Source organism: Heterobasidion irregulare (assembly GCF_000320585.1).
Source record: "Heterobasidion irregulare TC 32-1 unplaced genomic scaffold scaffold_10, whole genome shotgun sequence".
Classification (NCBI taxonomy): domain Eukaryota; kingdom Fungi; phylum Basidiomycota; class Agaricomycetes; order Russulales; family Bondarzewiaceae; genus Heterobasidion; species Heterobasidion irregulare.
In genome coordinates this window covers 1,041,467-1,058,211 of record NW_009258206.1, presented here as the reverse complement: position 1 = coordinate 1,058,211, position 16,745 = coordinate 1,041,467, and the positions used below count along the sequence as shown (strand labels likewise).

Sequence of the window (16,745 nt, the reverse complement as noted above, 5' to 3'; positions counted from 1 at the left end):
ACGCTGAGCCGATGCGTATAAGTGGATACATGTTCTATTTGGTCAAGGCGAGCTATCAATGTCCAGTTAGAAAATGACTGGGGCCCATATGGTGAACGACTAGATGCTCACCTATCATGGAGGAGATATCCTGGCGGCCTCAACATAGCGTTGCATTAGGTGCGCGATCTTTCCTAAGTTTTGACTGTATTTGCCGGATACCGGCACCACATCCAACGTCCGTCCGTCGACGCTCAGCTCCCGCTTGACGAAATCTTCTAACTGACTGAGCTTCTGTCTCGCAGCTTCTACCTCTGCTGCATCCCCTGACGCTCCGAATAAATCTGCCTTGTTAGCGATGACCATCCGCGCCTTGTTGCTCATGCCCGGCTTGTACTTCTCCAGCTCTTCGCGCAAGACCCGAATTTCGTCCCACGGGGCTGGGTCCGAGAAGTCGACAACGTAAACCAGGGCCAGCGAACGCTCCATAGATCGCAGGAACGAGTGTCCAAGCCCAACGTTCTCGGACGCCTGCGAGATCAGTCCAGGATTATCCGCGATAGTAAAGCGGAAACTCTCCACCGCCCCAGGCACAAATCCCTCAGCTTCCTCTTTGTCCAGCTTCAATTGGTTTCGTGTCCGTGCTTCCGCATAAGCGCCGCTCTCCATCAGTTCCTTTTCTCGTTCTTCTTCTATCCACGTCTCATCATGGACCATCTCCTGGTCATTGCCGAGGAGCGTCCCATCCCCTGCAACGCGGACCACTCCCACGACTGGATTCAGCGTGGTAAATGCGTAGCTCGCGACTTCGCTCTTCGCCCGTCCTCTCGTGAGAGCCCGCAAAAGCGTACTTTTCCCCGCATTCGGCATGCCTACGAATCCAATGTCGGCCAAAATTTTCAGCTCCAGGGCAAGCGTCACGCGCTCGCCGTCATACCCGCGCGTCGCGAACTTGGGTGAACGATTTGTCGTTGAGAGAAAATGAGGGTTGCCGTACCCGCCCGGCCCGCCTGTGGCCACCAGATGCCCCAAGTGCTCATGTTTGCCCTGACCAAGAGGCGCCTCCACTGGTTGTTCCGCGTTCTGCATCGTATCAAGATCCAGCGAGATGGGCTGAGCGGCGCGCTGTTTTCGCGCGATCCGCATTTCCCGCTCGGCCTTGACGAGATTCCACTCGGCTTCTTTGAACGCCGAACGCTCTACGTTGTCGTCCTCGTATTCCGGATAATGCACCCACCGACGCTCTCGCCACTTCTGCTTCCGATCCTCCTTTTCCAAGCCCTCGTAGCTCTCCTGCTCCGATTCCCACTCATTTTTCTGACGCAGTGGGTCGTCGCCCGTAAGCTCACGCACAACTGTCCCTAGCGGAACCCTGATAACTAATGGCGCGCCGTTTCTGCCGTTCTGCCATGTGCCCATTCCGTTTGCGCCGGGTTCACCGCGAATTTTTCTGGGAACAGTGGACAGTGAGGTTAGATGAGGTGTTGGAAGAATGTAGACATCTCCTCCGCGACCACCGTTTCCACCAGACGGAGGTCCATATGGCACAAACTTCTCCCTATGAAAAGCAACGCATCCGTCCCCTCCTCTGCCTAACAGATACACGGTTAGAATGAGTCTGAATGTTAAAAAGCAATTGAACGGACCAGCACGGATATTGATAACTAGATGGTCAAGAAAAGTTTGTCCCTATCATACAGGTCATATCAATCAGTTTGTTCTGAGGGGAAAATATGACAACCAATAACTCACACCTTGTCTCCGTTTCCAGTCTGTCTTTCTCTTGCGAAACAATGCCTCTCTTAGCGCGTCCTCGTCTGTCTGTTGTGATCCCTGTGCTCGAGAACCTGATGGCTCCGAAGAGGGCGAAGACGCGTATCGCCGGGCACTACAGCATGGACGTCGAAGGATGTGCGCGAGTGTCTGCAACTGGAAACAGTTGATCATGGCAGCCTAGCTGCCGTTCAACAGACAGAGCCAGCGGAAGCGAGGGAAAGGGGTTTCCCAATATGGAAAATGACGTGACGACCTTGGCTGGACTGCTCGCGCAACGGACACCCGATTCCCCTCACTGTGCTCATCAGTCAATGCGAGGAACCGCGTCGACATTTATGCTCTCTCGCTTGCTCTCTATCACTCGCCATCTTCCTGCAGTCTCTCATCCTTCTCGGCGCATGTCTACCACATCAGTCTCAGAATTCGACTTTCCCTTGTCGCCGGTTCCTGCGAACCCACTCGGTAAGGGGCGGTATATAAAGACGGCAGCAGCGCTTATCATCGGGTGCGTGGGCAGATTATGAATTGATTTTAATGATATTAGGTCTATTGGACTCACCCGGCATCACCGCTACGCTGTTGCTCATGATTGCAGGGATGAGATTCTGAACGGAAAAACGCTGGACAAGAATTCAAACTACTTCGCTCGTTATTGCTTTGAGAATGGAATAGACCTGTATGTAGCCCCCGTGATTTATTTTCAAATTTTGAAACCCTTGTCTTGTAGCAAGAAGATTGAGGTTATCCCCGACGTGGAGGAAGATATGTGAGTGACCCACACCCCTCACGAGCATGTATACGGCTACGCTTTATGCTGGCGAGGTCGCCCATAATCTCCGTTGTGCTGAAACCCAGCTTGCCGAATGCAAAAGTATCGAGGCATCCCGGAGGATGGTGCAGAAGTATGACTTTGTCATTACTTCTGGTGGAATTGGCCCCACCCACGACGGTGAGTGAGACTTATCCCACAAGTGATGTTACCACCTTCTCTCTGTTGCCTCAGTCACAGAATAAATGTCGTGTCACGAGAAAAATAACCTGTGCATTCTTCTGTCGGACAGTTTGGATATCGTTTTCTCCTACAATGGACTTGGTGGACAATGGGCTGGTCTTTTCATTCAATCTACTAATTTCCCATAGTCTTCGCATTGAAGTAGTCGTTCAGAACCATCGCAGCTTCATGCGACACTTACTGAACCTATCTGCAGATATTACCTATGCATCCCTTGCCAAGTCTTTCAATCAATCGCTTGCCTATCATGACGAGACATTACGCCGTATGGCTGCCATGAGTAAGAATCGCCCTTGGGTAACGCAACAAACGGAAGAGCAGAAGAAGGCGCGAGATCGCATGGCCCTGTTTCCCGACTGCGCTGAGGTTTTGTTCATTGCGAAGGACATTTGGGTGGTGCGCTCCCAGGACTGCTTTATCTGACTTCATTGTTTCATTTACAAGGATGCCATGCTATAGCCAGTGATCCGGTTAGAGGGAAAGCTATGTGTGTTTCCAGGCATCCCTAGTTTATTCCAGAAGATGTTGGATGGCTTGACGCCCTTCTTACCTTTTCCACCTGCGAGCGAGCGTCCATTCCGGCAGCAAGTTTTTACATCGTCAGTGTCAGGTCTCCTGCGATTCACGTCGAAAATTATTGAACTAATGAGTAGATTACCCGAGTCATCGATCGCGCCATACTTGACGTCCTTGCAAGAGCGTGTCAAGAGCGAAGGGGTCCGTGTTGGCTCGTACCCACTCCTCATGAAAGGCGTGTATGTTTCGCTCATCGGACTTGATGAGAAACGGGTCAGGATTCTGAGTGAAGAGGTTGGGAAGGAAATTCAGGGCCGGTTAGTGAGTGAGGCGGAGGTGAGGGAGTGGAAGGCTGATAAATCTCCATAAACTCCCTACCTTTTCCGTCTTCTTTTTCTATCTTCGGCTCTGCACAGTATCTGAGTTTCGAGACAATAAGCGTAGACAAGCCTGCCCTGAAGCTGCCTTGACGCGTCTCGTCACATGCTGTCACGCCTCTTCGCGTTACTCATTTGTGCCGTTAGCACTGATCGCGTGTTCACAACCATCATGTCGTCTCCACCACCTATGGATTTTGCTACCTCAGATCTTGAAGATTCCGAAATGCAGGATGTCGCTGCGGGGAAATCGATGTCCCAGGCGCCCCCAGCGGATCCTTTGTTCTTACTATCTCCTGCAGGCACCCCAGCACGGCCAACACGCAACAGCAGTGCCCTCAACACACCTATGCGCGGGATCGTAGCTAGGAGAGCCGTAGAGATGTCTACACCGAAACGTCCACATCCTTCCACGCGTGAGTAGCTTGAACTGTGCTATGCGAGACGAATTTTAACGCTCGACACGTCGCAGCCGCATCATCATCACCATTACCATATAACAGTTCTTCGCCAGTGAAAAGGACGCCTGTCCGAAAGCCGCGCGCCTCCCCAAGCATATCTGGGTCTATGCAGGACTCAGAGCCTTTAGACTTCCCCGAGTAAGCGCGACCTTTCTCCACTTCGCGGATTCAACTCTAATCGAGAGCAGGACTCCTAAACATAAAACTCCGAAGAACAGGCGTGGAGATATCCATTCGTCGCTCAGCCTCACGCCTAGTCGCCCGCCCGCTGCCCGACCGCGCACTAACAATCTAAATAACAACCTGTCCTCTGACGCGGAGCATCTATCAATGCCACCTTCCTCTGCTCCTCAACTCTCTGCACCTGCGATGCCCTCCGAAGAGCCTGACGAGATCCGTGCTATTTGGGGAACGACAGTTAATTTAGCAGACACGATGAAGACCTTCCGCGATTTCTTGAAAGGGTTCAAACCCAAGTACCGTATCGCGTATAACCGGGAGAACGGTATGAGAACGAAGACCTCTCTTGCGCCTGCAGAAGTCGAGGTGGTGTTATACGAGACATACATGCGCCGGATGCGACAGACCGGCGAAACCAACCTGAACCTGGATATGGTCAATTTACTGGCATACCCGCCAAGTCGTAAACTGCATGGACAACTGGTGAAATATCCCCAGGAGGTGGTGCCTGCAATGGACCAGGTATTGAAGGATCTGATGTTAGAGACAGCAGAAGACGACCAACAGGCAGGGGTGGAGGGGATGGCAGGGGATGAAGGCGAGGAGGAGATCGCGGAAATTATGGGCAGGGTGTACAAAGTGAGGCCATTTGGCTTGCCATCCGTCAACATGCGAGAGCTGAATCCTAGCGGTACTATTTATCTACCTCTATGCTGTTTTTTTACTTACACTCGTCACCACAGACACGGACAAACTCGTGTGCATCAAGGGTCTAGTCATTCGTGCTACGCCAGTCATTCCTGACATGAAAGTTGCCTTCTTCCGCTGCCTCACATGTTCGCATACAGTCCAGGTTGAAATCGACCGAGGAAAGATCGATGAGCCCGCACAGTGCCCTCGGGACGTATGTGCGTCGCCGGGAACGATGTCTCTGGTACATAACCGTTGCGAGTTTGCAGATCGGCAGGTGATTCGCCTGCAAGAAACGCCTGACGCGGTGCCAGATGGCCAAACTCCGCACACGGTATCGCTGAGTGTATATGACGAGCTGGTGGATGTATCAAAGCCTGGTGATCGCCTCAATGTCACTGGCATCTTCCGGAGTGTTCCAGTCCGAATCAATTCGCGACAGCGCACTATCAAGAGTTTGTTCAAAACATTCTTGGACGTCGTGCATATGCGTCTAGGACACGATGGGAGACTTGGTTTCGATGAATCTACTCGTCCTGCGGGAGGCGATCGCGTGCCCGGTGTAGGTGGTGTGGGCGGAACCGAGGAAGAAGAGGAGCGGGAGGGCCGAATCACGCTCAAGGCCGAGATGAAGGAAAAGTTAAAAGAGCTCAGCGAGAGGCCAGACATATACGAGATTCTGTCGAGGTCATTGGCTCCTTCAGTTTGGTCCATGGACGATGTGAAAAAGGGAATTCTCTTGCAACTATTTGGTGGCACTAACAAGAGCATTGCGCGAGGTGGTGGTGGCGGTGGGCCCAGATATCGCGGAGATATCAACGTCTTGCTTGTCGGTGACCCTGGTACAAGTAAATCTCAAATATTACAGGTGTGTACCGATGGTCTCATCATTCATCCCACATTAACGAGCGCGACATTTTAGTACGTGCATAAGCTGGCACCTCGTGGGGTATACACGTCCGGGAAGGGCTCTTCCGCTGTCGGCTTGACTGCGTATGTCACGAGGGATCCTGATTCGAAGCAGCTTGTGTTGGAAAGGTCCGCTGGGATTTTTTCCCTTGCCTCTTCACATGCTTAACTCTTTTCGTACCTAGTGGTGCTCTCGTACTGAGTGATGGCGGCGTTTGTTGTATTGATGAGTTCGACAAGATGTCCGATGCTACTCGTAGCGTATTGCATGAAGTCATGGTGAGTAATGATGGCTCGTCCAATGACAACTTTGATTTTGACTTGTAATGGCTATTAGGAACAACAAACGGTCTCCATTGCGAAGGCTGGAATCATTACCACGCTCAATGCTAGGACATCTATCCTAGCAGCAGCCAATCCGGTTGGGTCTAAATATGATGTGAATCTGCCCATCACACGCAACATTGATCTCCCTCCGACTCTGATCTCGCGGTTCGACTTGCTGTATCTGGTACTCGATCAAGTAGACGAGACCCTCGATCGAAGGTTGGCTCAACATCTTGTGGGTCTGTATCTCGAGGATGTCCCAGAAACCGGCGGGCAGGATATTTTGGTAAGTTACAATTATATCGTCAGGTTCTAGGCTTTTACAAACTAGGTATGCTTCCAGCCTCTAGACATCCTTGCAGCGTATATCACATACGCACGCTCTCGAATTAGCCCTGCCATCTCTGAGGAAGCATCAGAAGAGCTGGTCCGCTCCTACGTCAAGCTTCGAAGTGTTGGCGAAGACCCGCGAGGCGCAGAGAAGCGTATCACTGCGACCACACGACAGCTGGAAAGTATGATTCGCCTCTCTGAAGCGCATGCACGCATGCGTTTCTCTTCGCTGGTCATCCTCGAGGACGTGCAGGAGGCATACCGCCTCATGCGCGACGCGATCCGCACGTCTGCTCTTGATCCTACGACAGGCAAGATCGACATGGGCATGCTCAGCACGGGCACCGGACAGCAGCAGCGGAAGATGCGCGAGGACATGCGGAAGGAGGTGCTCGCCTTACTCGGGGCTGTCCCAACGATCCGCGGGATCAAATGGGCAGATGCCATGCAGCAGCTGAGCAGTCAGAGTAGCATTCGGGTTGACGCAGCAGAGTTCAAGGAAGTCATCAGTCGCATGGAGGCAGAGGGGTTGGTCAAGGTCGTTGGGGAGCGAGACAGGAGGACGATCAGAAAGGTAGAAGGGGCGTGAGGCTGTGATAATTGTATCGATTGGGTGTATTGCTTCTTGTATCGTGCCTTACTCTGTCATCGTACGTATCGCTCAAGTGTATCATGTAGACCCGCTGAAGCGTAGGTTTGAGTGACTTGTGAATTTCTAGTCTCCGGCGGTGAATTTGAAATCCATTCCAACAGCCCTTCATAAGTTCATCTCATGATCAGATGATCTCCCCGTTCTTCTCTTGCGTTGGCTCTTGTTCCCTCACCACTCCTTCTACTCCACCACAGCCTTTCATATGACCGTTGGGCCTTCTGTGAGGACGCGTGAAGCCCGTGTGGGGACGTGTGGGGAGCAGGATCGATTGGGCAAGCATACCTTTGACTCGTGTATCGGATCTCAGGTCTTCTCCTAGGATGTGTCACCTCTTGACGTGCTGTTGATGGAAGCTACATTGCTCTGTTATCGTTGACCGGCGCTATCTGCCTCATGCGTCGGTGTCGTCATGCGGATACTTGGACCTGCCACCTTGTCCTTTGTTATTTACTGATCATACCATGTTTCCAACACCGTCTGTCAAGCCCCTGGCCCTCTTAATTTATGTGCTGTGGACGGTGCCCATCGGCGTTGAGGGAAAGAAGTTCTCCTTCAGTACCATCCGTGGAAAGATTGGCGCCATCGCGGGCATTGTGATAGGTGAGAGCTTGCACTTGTCAGGCATGTGTATGCTACATCACTCACGTCTGCGCATAGGGAGTTTCATTGGCGCCTCATTTTTTCTTGCGTGCTTTTGTGGTCTTTGTTATTGGTTTTGCGGCACGCCGCGTCGGCGGGGACCACAACACCCCAGTGGTGTAGAGCCACCGAAACTAGAAAGCGAGGGTGTGCAAGGGGCGATGTCGCCCAGAGGAGATGTATCCCTTGGGGTGAGCGGCACGCAGCTGTTAGAGTGTTTTTCGTCGATATTCAGAATTCTGATGAGATCGAATCGTTACAGAAACATCCTGCCGGTCAGCCCTGAGAGAATGTTGTTTGATTGGTGTACGATCAGTTTCACAGCGCTGCATGTACTACTCTTTCCTGTCGATGTATGTAGCCCGTTTTTTTGATCTAGGGTTCTTGTTCTGCTTATTGTCAATGTGCACTCGGGATGCCTATTTTTCTGCACAGAATCCGCTATTCTTACCTGAGACGTTCTGATCATTGTGCTATATTCTTCCATCAATGTACCTTGCCTCGACCGCTGAGCTGCAGGTATGGAAGAACACAGTACATTTCACGACGTCTTCTGTTTTATGTTTGTTCCTTCATGATAAATAAGCGCCAAGCAACAGGTAAGTTTGTGAGCGCTCCTCAGTTCATGCATACATCACTGCCCCTTGCTCTCTGGTACCACAGTTCTGGGAAACTTTGCTCTCCGATGTGGAGGCTGAGCGCTGAGCGCTGAGGACTGTAGGGATATTTGTCAGGTGATTGCCATCGTCTATACTCAGCGCGCATCGATATGAGCCGCATGGCCCAGAAGACAGGTTGCGATGCCTTTCACACCAGCGGTGAGCCACAACGCCGAACTGAGGTTTCATACAATGTCTGCTTGCTGTGGTCCTTGGTGAAGAAGCGAAAGGCGTGTGTGCTAGTACTTGTTGGCGTCGTTGACATGGTTGGGTTCAGTATCTTTATAGATGCCTTTAAATGGACCCGAATAACTGAACACTCCCCAGGTCCTCGCTCGGTCTCGCTAAGTACGACGCTCAGTGGATTCAATGGTCTGCTACTCACTATGATTTTCTTTCTTCCAGGAAATTTTTGACATCGATATGTTGAACTACAATGTCCACATGGGCATAGATCTGCTTCTGGACGGCTACCTGGCTCGTTGCTTTGGATCAGGAGCCGCTGAACGCTTCTTCCGCTCTTTTCCGGGCGTCCCACCTCATCCCGAACCAATCCCCGCCACTTACGACGAAGGGAGTTGCGCGTTTTATCTCCAGAACGGGAGCTCATACGGACTACGTGACCCACTCGACTACGCGGTCAACAACACACGGGGCGTGGTTGTACACCAGACTGCGTGGACATCACCCGCCTTATTCGGAGCCGAGAGGGAGCAACTTACAGCTAGTCGGGCTCACCTCGCCCCAACAAAATTCTTTGTAAATGTGGACGGATCCATCGGACTACCCATATCAGACGCAATTGAAAACAGAGGCTATACTTTGAAAGGGTGTGACGCAGCTATGTCCTTCGGAGCCTCTTTTCCGCCCTACATTACACTACATGTTTGTCCTCTCGACTATTGAGCAGCGAAAGGATAAGATGCTGATATTTCGTAGATTCAGTGGCCCGGATACCCATCCTGGACCACGCAGTTGTCGACGACAGATGATGGTAGAGGCGGGGGAATTACTCTAGCAGAGTGCGCGCGCCGCCTTGGCCTTGCTGTGGACGCATTCCTGGTGGTATGCTTCCGTTTGCACCCTTCGTCTCAAAAGCCTTGACTTCTTATTCAATTTAGCAACATGTTGCCAAAAGGTCGTCCAAAAGCGAGTGGAGGATTGGCGTAGGTGGCATCACTCGTGGCGACGTTGTGCTAATTGGGCTGGTGGAGGTATACAAGGGGCTTTGGATGCCTGTCCTTCAGCTCTGTCGACACATCATTGGCTGAATCTATCAGGAGCTTTGCGTAGTTTGAAGAGGAAGGTGTGGTCTGGACAGCTCTAGATACTTGAGAAGTCGTGGGGTAGCGATTCGGAGACAAATCGCTCCTACGGACCTACTTACATGTTTTGTATGACGATGGCTCTCGCTGTGGCTCAAATGATTTGCATGGAGCTCTGTGGCGCTCTGTGGACCGAAATTCAATTAATCTCTGAAGAATGTTTCTGATGGTTCTTCGGACCCGTGAGCAACCGCCGTTGTCTGACACGCGTCGCAGAGGGCGTGGCGGGGCCAGTCGTGGGCCCCACATTTCCTGAACGAACATCCAGTTTTCTCAGCGTTTTCTCATGGAAAGCACATCGACTGATGGCCCTGTGCCAGGATCTGTAGTGCTCAAGCAATTTTGGGAAAGCAATAATTGGGAACCACGGCTACGGAGACGATGGCAATGGGAAGCGAACGGGGGTCGTGTCCCTTCTGCGGAGAGGTCCGAGTTGGCCGAATTCATTATGCGGAGCTTAAACCGAGAGGTATATTCCGTCACCGAGCACTATGCGGATGCAAACCTCCTCCAAGTCGTGCACCCCTCCGACCTATGCGTAGACTCTCCGTCTTCGCCCGCAAACCTCCTGCGGAAAAGCCCGTGACTCTCGACACGGAGGTTGCGAAGGCCCCGACGAACCTCTCCCACTTCCTCCACCTTCAGAAGGTAAATTATCTCAAGGCAGTCGAGCAGGGTCAGTCGCGGCAATGGACGATGGTGATGGGAAACGAATCTGGAGGTATGCTTGATAACTTTGCGTTCTCGCAATAACCATAACTCGGTACTGTCCCTTTTTCTTAGATCTTGATTCACTGGCGAGCTCGATTGCCTATGCATGGCATGCCACCACGGCACGCCAGGCCCTCACGATCCCTCTCATCCAGACATCCCAGGCAGACATGTCTCTTCGCGCCGAAAACCTCCATGCACTCTCCCTCGCCGGAATTAACCCTTCAAAGGATCTCCTTTATTCCGACGAACTCCCTCCTTTCCCAACAGACAAATATGTCCTTGTAGATCACAATCGTCTCGGTAGGCGGTTCATAGAGGCCAGTCCCAACGCGCGGGTCGTTGCGGTGATTGACCATCATGAGGACGAGGGACTGTATACACAGTCGGCAGACCCGCGTATGATCGTCGTGCCAACAGGCAGTTGCTCCTCCCTGGTCACGCGTATTCTCTCACAGGCAAGTCCGGACAACCTCCCTGCTGAACTCGCGAAACTCCTCCTGTGTGCCATCCTCATCGACACGAACGGTTTGAAATCAGGCGGCAAGGCCGAAACAATTGACCGCGAGTCTGCTGCACGGTTGGCTGTTCGATCCAAAATTGCCGATGCTCATTCACCCACAAAATCTGTTTTCGCGATGTCCACTTCCTCCAGACCCACCTCCCCGCCCCAAGAATCTTCGCTCCAGGATCTTTCTGTCATTCAACATCTGACAGCTGCCCTACAGATGAAGAAGAATTCTGTAGCACATCTCAGCACACGAGACCTTCTGCGTCGTGACTACAAGGAGTACACATGGACGCCTTCATGGGCGCCATCATCCACGATCCAGGTTGGTCTCGCATCTGTCCCACGCAGCCTAAAGGTCTGGGGGCCCAGTGAATCAGGTTTCTGGTCCGCAATCCATGGATGGGTCGAGGAGAGAAATTTGATCGTGCTTGGCATCCTTACTTCCTTTCGTGACGACTCAAAAATCGGGAGTACAAAAGGAAAGGGCAAGCGCGAAATGCTTTGGTTCATTCATGAAGGCGATGCGGAGCTTACGAGTCGCTTGTGGAAGGGTCTAGAGCAGAGCAAGGAGCTCAAGGTCAAGTCAGTAGACTTGCGGAAATATGGAGGAGACGGGATTCCGGAGGGATTCGCGGTCCGCGTGTACAAACAAGGCAACGCGGATGCTACGAGAAAGGTCACTGCACCTCTGGTCAGGAGCATTATCGAAGGTAATGAAACGAAGTAGAGTAACAGATGAATGACCGGGAGCTGTATGTAGTTTTTCTAACCCGTACTGACGCTTGCGTATACGTAGACCTGCTCTGGATAGCATCGGGATACCCCTTCGTACATACCCGCATTTAACCTAGCATTCATCTAGTTCCCTACTTAGTTACTCCACTGATTATCATCCGATGCCATCCGTGCTGGAATCTTTGACAAATTCCTTGATATGGAAGGTGGATGCCCAATTTTGGAATCCAAGCGTTCACACGTTCACAACTCCTATGTTTGGTCTTCGATATATCTAAGTAGTTTATTGCAGCTCTTCAATAAATTGATCACTCGTTTGGGTGTCCATCACCGATATCACCCATCATATTGAAGCAAGCGATGACGATATAACCTGACACCCATCGTCGGTGAGTGTCTTGTCAAGTCTAACGTAGTATTTTCCCGGCGCGTTCATTGACATTCGACGGTGACTTAGGCTGGTAGCCCAATAAACACCCTAAGCGCCTGCTTCTTCGCCTCTGTATCTCCCTTGACAGACTGCCCATATGCCTTCAAGATTGCTTCATAGCGCTCTCCTGAAAACGCGTCATCTAGTGTTGGACCGGCAGTCAATGAAGATGAGGAACATAGACACACTTGTAAGGTGCTCGAACTCGCCCTTGGTATTCGGGAAATTCGGCGGTGGTTTTCCATTCGATGTCGGTGGCGCCATGATCGGCATCTTTGGTATGACCGCCATCGCGTTGTGCAGACGTGCATACAGGCGTACCTGGCTTCAAGTTCGTGTGGACCCATTTCAGCTCTGAGCACTCTGAGAGGAAAATAGGTCGAGAGAAGGTAGTTACTCCAGTTTTATTGTGTCCATTATCTCGTTGATCTTTGTCTCGAGATCGGCCTCTGAGGGCCCTGGCCGTGCACCTACCAGCTGCGCCCCTGCGAGCAGTCTCTGGACGGCATCGATATCAGCACGAAGTCCTGCTTGCATTTGCTCTATTGCTGCTAGACGAGCGAAGACCTCTGAAAGGTCCATCTGATGATCGTACCCAGACTGCGGTACTGCGGTGCTGCTCTCTACAGCCGCCGAGATCGGTGGGAGAGCGAACAGAGACGATGCATGGGCGAGCTGTTCTGCGATGCTGGAAAAGCACTCAGAGAGTTGAGCTGCGCGTTGAGCGGAGGTAGGAATAGATGACGGCGTGGCGGCTTGTTGCGCGACGGAGATGGTATCGCTGGAGGATGTGGGGGAGGACATATCGATGAGCCCTCGCGAAGCGGCAGTTGTATCAGGGAGGTTGTTCGTGTTCTGCATTGAATGGCTGAGAGCGCCGGGAGAAAACGAGGTTTTATTAGGACATCTCTGGGAGTTTCTTCAGAATAAGGCAAGGGAAGCTACGAGAATCGGTGGTAGTGAGAATGTCTCCGTGTATACACTGTTACTCGTTTTAGCGGCAGCCGAGGAGCAACCCATGCTGAAATGAGGGAGTTTTGACAACGGGTTGATAGCATAGTCTCACCGGGAATCAGGTAAAATCTGTGTGCCGTACGTGCCTACTTATGCCGAGTGGGAAAAGTCCGCGATAGGAGAGTCTTCATCTATCCATTTATCGGGATTGCGGTGCTTTGCGGTGAGCCGTATAACGAATGATGGGTGAGAGGGATACAATGCACCGTCGCACATACCAATTTATCATAATCAACAATGGACCAACGGTAGTATATCCATGTCAAACACGATGCATTCCCCGGAGCTGGACTTTCTCAAGACTTGAGGGAATGGTACGATTGTGAAGATGTTTCACGGGATGAGAATCAGTCATGTAATGATTCCAACTAGCTGGTTGTAGGTGGTCCTATGCTCATACAGATCTTGACGCGCGAATGGCAAGTTGACATACTTGAGCATTGTGAATAGGCATGCAGCAAGTTACCAAGGATTTCAATCGAAACGCTGATCATTTTGGACTTGTAAGAGGGGACTGCGTAATATGTGTGCGTCCCATTCAGCATCACGTGCTTCAGCGAGGGGTCAGTGTCAGGCTGCAGATCGCTCACGAGAATGTCTGTCGTTTTCGAATGCAAGGCATCCCGACTCGCTGTTACTTTCATGTGAGTAGACTCAATTCAGAGGAGAGTGACTGACTGAATCATTACCTGGAGTATGTCATCAGCCTTGTTGAGGTCGGAATAAGATGAGTCGATTGCGCAAGTTGATGCAAGGAGATTGTTGAGCACTTTGAACGTTCGACCATCACCGTGTTTATCGTCTTCGTCGTCTTCGAGATCACCGATCTTCATCTCTGTCTTCATCTTTAACCTCTTCTAATCGCGGCCAGTTGGAATCAGATGTTTCAGCTTTCCACAAGCGCGGCGAGCTCTGATGCAAGATGGTTGAATGGTGGATGACTACATAGTGGATGTAAGGCGCTACTACGCTAAGGCAAAAGACAAAAGAAAAGATCGCCGTCCCAGGTTCATTTGGAGCACCAGTCAATTACGTACCATGCACCGCATCCGGACTTCGGATGTCTGTCTCTTCTTCCCAAATCTCCTCCTTGTATCGAGGCGCCCTAGCCAGAGAGGAATTATTGCATTCATGTCATTTTGCAGTTAGGGCATTGTTATCTTCCCTTGTCGGACGAGGCCAATCAACTGTTTGGGAAATAAACTCCGCGGTACGTGACATCGTATGTGCAACACGGAACATCAAGAAATGGCGTTGCAGAGAGCGGCGAGGAGAGAAACAGGAAGATTTTCTGAATCGATAGCGATCTACGACATAACAGGAAGTGGCGCAATGTTGAAAATTTCAGGAAGAAGCCGTGTGAGTCCATCGGATGTCTGCCATCCTTTGCCATCCCCTCTCAACCCAGCCTTTCTCCCTCATCCACAGATCCATACAGTCCTTGATGTCGGTAGATTGTGAGCGACCAGCATCTATAATTTGCCGGATTGCTCCGCGAGTGACCGGATATCAGCATCCAACAGTTCACCCTCGTTTATGACCCCCATATGCTCCTTTATCTTCCTCAGTGCCCTCGTTCCCCTCTCGTCTTTCACCGACTGGGAATCCCCTTTATGTTTTTTTACAGATTTTTCTGCCTTGGTGCACCTGCAGCTCTAGAAGGACGTATGCACCGTATTGATGGCACTTGAGCGGTATGTGGAGACGCTTTGTACGGATATGCCACAGTATGTCGTGTTATCTCCAGAATCATTTGGGACACTTCTTGTCGTCGGTCGCGATGCCCACTATCCACGTGCACGCTGCGCTCTTCCTCGATGCCGTTGCTCTCTTCGCGCTCCTACCCTTGCTTGCACCCTTCGGCTTTTGCCCAGCTTTGGCATTGCTGACGTGCTTCGCTGGTCGGGCAGGGCATCGCTGTATGTCAGGTCCTGGGTTTTCCGATGGTATCGTTGCGAGGCTTTGTTGTTCCCGATGAAATTTCTCGAGAACGACTGTCTCGTACACATTAATGGTGTTCTTCAGAGTCTTGTTCATTAGCTGCCTCCCGTCAGGTATGGCAGTAATTGTTGGAACAAGGTCCATCAGTGGATCCGGCGGAGCTCTGTACCCCTTGCGGGTCGGGAACTCAGTTGCCGATTCATATCGTGGCTGCTTTGTGGACGGTCTCTCATCTGGACCATCATCGTCATGGTGTTTCTGCCCATCGGCGCAGGGACGTAATCGCCTGTTTCATGTGAGAGTAGCACTGCTCTCTTGCTCCCAGTTCTATGGTAAGTCCGTAGGTACGACAGGGAAGGGGACGGTGGAGAACGGTATATTGCGCGGGAAGGAGGCGATATCGTGGGCAGATACATAGGGGAATCGTTGCCTTGTGCGCTCACGGAGGTCGGCAGTGTGAACTGGGAGGAAGTGACAAGGTCGTGGTCAGCGAAGTTGGCGAAGCCAAAGCTCATACTTTCCGCGGTCTCCGACACAGGATCGGGAGTGAACTGGCCAGTTGGATTATGGGTAGCATTGCCAACTATATCCATCAGCGAAGTGTCGTAGAATGTGCCTGTGAAGACGGGCGAGTCGATCACGACGGGTACATGCGTATTGCTGACCACGTTCTGTGGGTCCATGGGGGTAAGCGATGGGGTACCAAGCTGAGAACAAGTGCGCCACTCACGTCGTATACATCAGAGAGCCCGCATGCTATTGGCATCTGGCTTGGAGACAAAGGCCAGGTCAGTGGCGACCACATCATCTGTGCTGGAGCGCCATAACAGCTCATCTCGAGGGCTGACGACATACTGTCAGATGGGCCCACCACAGCTGGACATGTCCCCATACGAGAAATTGCCCTCATGTTGCGGGGACGAGGTGGCAGGAGGTGAATGCAGTGCGGATGAGGAAGAAGCCAAGTACTTGTAGGGGTGCTGGCCAAGACATGGATAAGTTGTTGCTGAATATGCCTCATCGGCTATAGACAATTGGGCGTCGGAGAGTGTTTGGCAGTGAAAAAATACACTGTTATGGGTTCGGGATGGTGAGTTCTGGCTCTGGTAGAAGCGCGTATCCATTCCTGTGCTGTTCACGATGCTATAGTGTTGGCTGCCTCAATTGGTGATTGTCGAAAGAGGAGGTGCGGGTGCCTATGGGTGCTTATGTCTACTCATCAGCCCTTCTTCGGCCCCAATCTTCAGCTTCCTCGCTCTTGTGAGTACGCGTAGCGCGGAGCGCCTGATACAGCGTCCCTTACCTTTCCTTTCAGCTCGTCGCACGAACACCATAAACTTCGATCAAGTAATTCATCGATCGCCCCTCGTTCCCCGCATATCAGGCGAGTCTCATATTCTTGCAAGTGCATTTCTACACGAGGTCTACGTGCATGAACCGACACGGTGTGGGGCACAGCCTACATATTCTGTGTTCGCGCTATGAACGCGAGCACCCTTCATCAGAACCGATTGCGTGTAGAGCCTCGTTATTCCAGCGCCGGGATCATAAGAACCTAGGTGCTCTCT

The 16,745-nt window shown here is 51.7% G+C and overlaps 9 protein-coding genes across 9 annotated transcripts; 5 read left to right on the top strand and 4 right to left on the bottom strand.

The window, feature by feature from the left end:
* Positions 1 to 114: 114 nt before the first annotated feature.
* HETIRDRAFT_152061 (uncharacterized protein) lies at positions 115 to 1,926 on the bottom strand (the record flags this gene model as incomplete). The annotated part of the gene is made up of 3 exons (XM_009552568.1): positions 115 to 1,571; positions 1,626 to 1,668; positions 1,732 to 1,926. 3 exons carry the CDS (start codon positions 1,924 to 1,926, stop codon positions 115 to 117), a joined length of 1,695 nt encoding a protein of 564 aa, XP_009550863.1.
* Positions 1,927 to 2,066: 140 nt separating this feature from the next.
* Positions 2,067 to 3,716, top strand: HETIRDRAFT_143497 (molybdenum cofactor biosynthesis protein). Its single transcript, XM_009552567.1, has 7 exons — positions 2,067 to 2,260; positions 2,351 to 2,431; positions 2,483 to 2,521; positions 2,628 to 2,704; positions 2,964 to 3,163; positions 3,227 to 3,366; positions 3,421 to 3,716. The coding sequence occupies exons 1-7, from the start codon at positions 2,154 to 2,156 to the stop codon at positions 3,650 to 3,652; spliced, it is 876 nt and encodes a 291-aa protein (XP_009550862.1). The 5' UTR covers positions 2,067 to 2,153; the 3' UTR covers positions 3,653 to 3,716.
* Positions 3,717 to 3,832: 116 nt separating this feature from the next.
* HETIRDRAFT_156569 (uncharacterized protein) lies at positions 3,833 to 7,246 on the top strand (the record flags this gene model as incomplete). The annotated part of the gene is made up of 7 exons (XM_009552566.1): positions 3,833 to 4,036; positions 4,335 to 4,992; positions 5,045 to 5,859; positions 5,914 to 6,029; positions 6,086 to 6,179; positions 6,238 to 6,513; positions 6,571 to 7,246. 7 exons carry the CDS (start codon positions 3,833 to 3,835, stop codon positions 7,147 to 7,149), a joined length of 2,742 nt encoding a protein of 913 aa, XP_009550861.1. The 3' UTR covers positions 7,150 to 7,246.
* Positions 7,247 to 7,673: 427 nt separating this feature from the next.
* On the top strand, positions 7,674 to 8,316 carry HETIRDRAFT_174021 (uncharacterized protein; the record flags this gene model as incomplete). Its single annotated transcript, XM_009552565.1, has 4 exons — positions 7,674 to 7,812; positions 7,870 to 8,059; positions 8,114 to 8,204; positions 8,287 to 8,316. The coding sequence occupies 4 exons, from the start codon at positions 7,674 to 7,676 to the stop codon at positions 8,314 to 8,316; spliced, it is 450 nt and encodes a 149-aa protein (XP_009550860.1).
* Positions 8,317 to 8,933: 617 nt separating this feature from the next.
* On the top strand, positions 8,934 to 9,781 carry HETIRDRAFT_105511 (uncharacterized protein; the record flags this gene model as incomplete). Its single annotated transcript, XM_009552564.1, has 3 exons — positions 8,934 to 9,395; positions 9,450 to 9,575; positions 9,632 to 9,781. The coding sequence occupies 3 exons, from the start codon at positions 8,934 to 8,936 to the stop codon at positions 9,779 to 9,781; spliced, it is 738 nt and encodes a 245-aa protein (XP_009550859.1).
* A 588-nt stretch (positions 9,782 to 10,369) lies between these two features.
* On the top strand, positions 10,370 to 11,784 carry HETIRDRAFT_454667 (uncharacterized protein; the record flags this gene model as incomplete). The annotated part of the gene is made up of 2 exons (XM_009552563.1): positions 10,370 to 10,556; positions 10,619 to 11,784. 2 exons carry the CDS (start codon positions 10,370 to 10,372, stop codon positions 11,782 to 11,784), a joined length of 1,353 nt encoding a protein of 450 aa, XP_009550858.1.
* A 461-nt stretch (positions 11,785 to 12,245) lies between these two features.
* On the bottom strand, positions 12,246 to 12,513 carry HETIRDRAFT_454666 (uncharacterized protein; the record flags this gene model as incomplete). The annotated part of the gene is made up of 2 exons (XM_009552562.1): positions 12,246 to 12,349; positions 12,411 to 12,513. The coding sequence occupies 2 exons, from the start codon at positions 12,511 to 12,513 to the stop codon at positions 12,246 to 12,248; spliced, it is 207 nt and encodes a 68-aa protein (XP_009550857.1).
* Positions 12,514 to 12,615: 102 nt separating this feature from the next.
* HETIRDRAFT_454665 (uncharacterized protein) lies at positions 12,616 to 14,069 on the bottom strand (the record flags this gene model as incomplete). The annotated part of the gene is made up of 2 exons (XM_009552561.1): positions 12,616 to 13,077; positions 13,926 to 14,069. The coding sequence occupies 2 exons, from the start codon at positions 14,067 to 14,069 to the stop codon at positions 12,616 to 12,618; spliced, it is 606 nt and encodes a 201-aa protein (XP_009550856.1).
* A 916-nt stretch (positions 14,070 to 14,985) lies between these two features.
* HETIRDRAFT_118475 (uncharacterized protein) lies at positions 14,986 to 16,588 on the bottom strand (the record flags this gene model as incomplete). The annotated part of the gene is made up of 5 exons (XM_009552560.1): positions 14,986 to 15,435; positions 15,621 to 15,884; positions 15,908 to 16,020; positions 16,049 to 16,157; positions 16,481 to 16,588. 5 exons carry the CDS (start codon positions 16,586 to 16,588, stop codon positions 14,986 to 14,988), a joined length of 1,044 nt encoding a protein of 347 aa, XP_009550855.1.
* Positions 16,589 to 16,745: the final 157 nt, after the last annotated feature.

Excerpts from the sequence above, each read along its gene's own strand:
- HETIRDRAFT_143497 (XM_009552567.1), top strand. The coding sequence starts at position 2,154 with ATGTCTACCACATCAGTCTCAGAATTCGACTTTCCCTTGTCGCCGGTT. Across the intron at positions 2,705-2,963 it reads AATTGGCCCCACCCACGACG|ATATTACCTATGCATCCCTT; the intron begins GTGAGTGAGACT and ends ACCTATCTGCAG. Across the intron at positions 3,164-3,226 it reads TTGCGAAGGACATTTGGGTG|CCAGTGATCCGGTTAGAGGG; the intron begins GTGCGCTCCCAG and ends GCCATGCTATAG.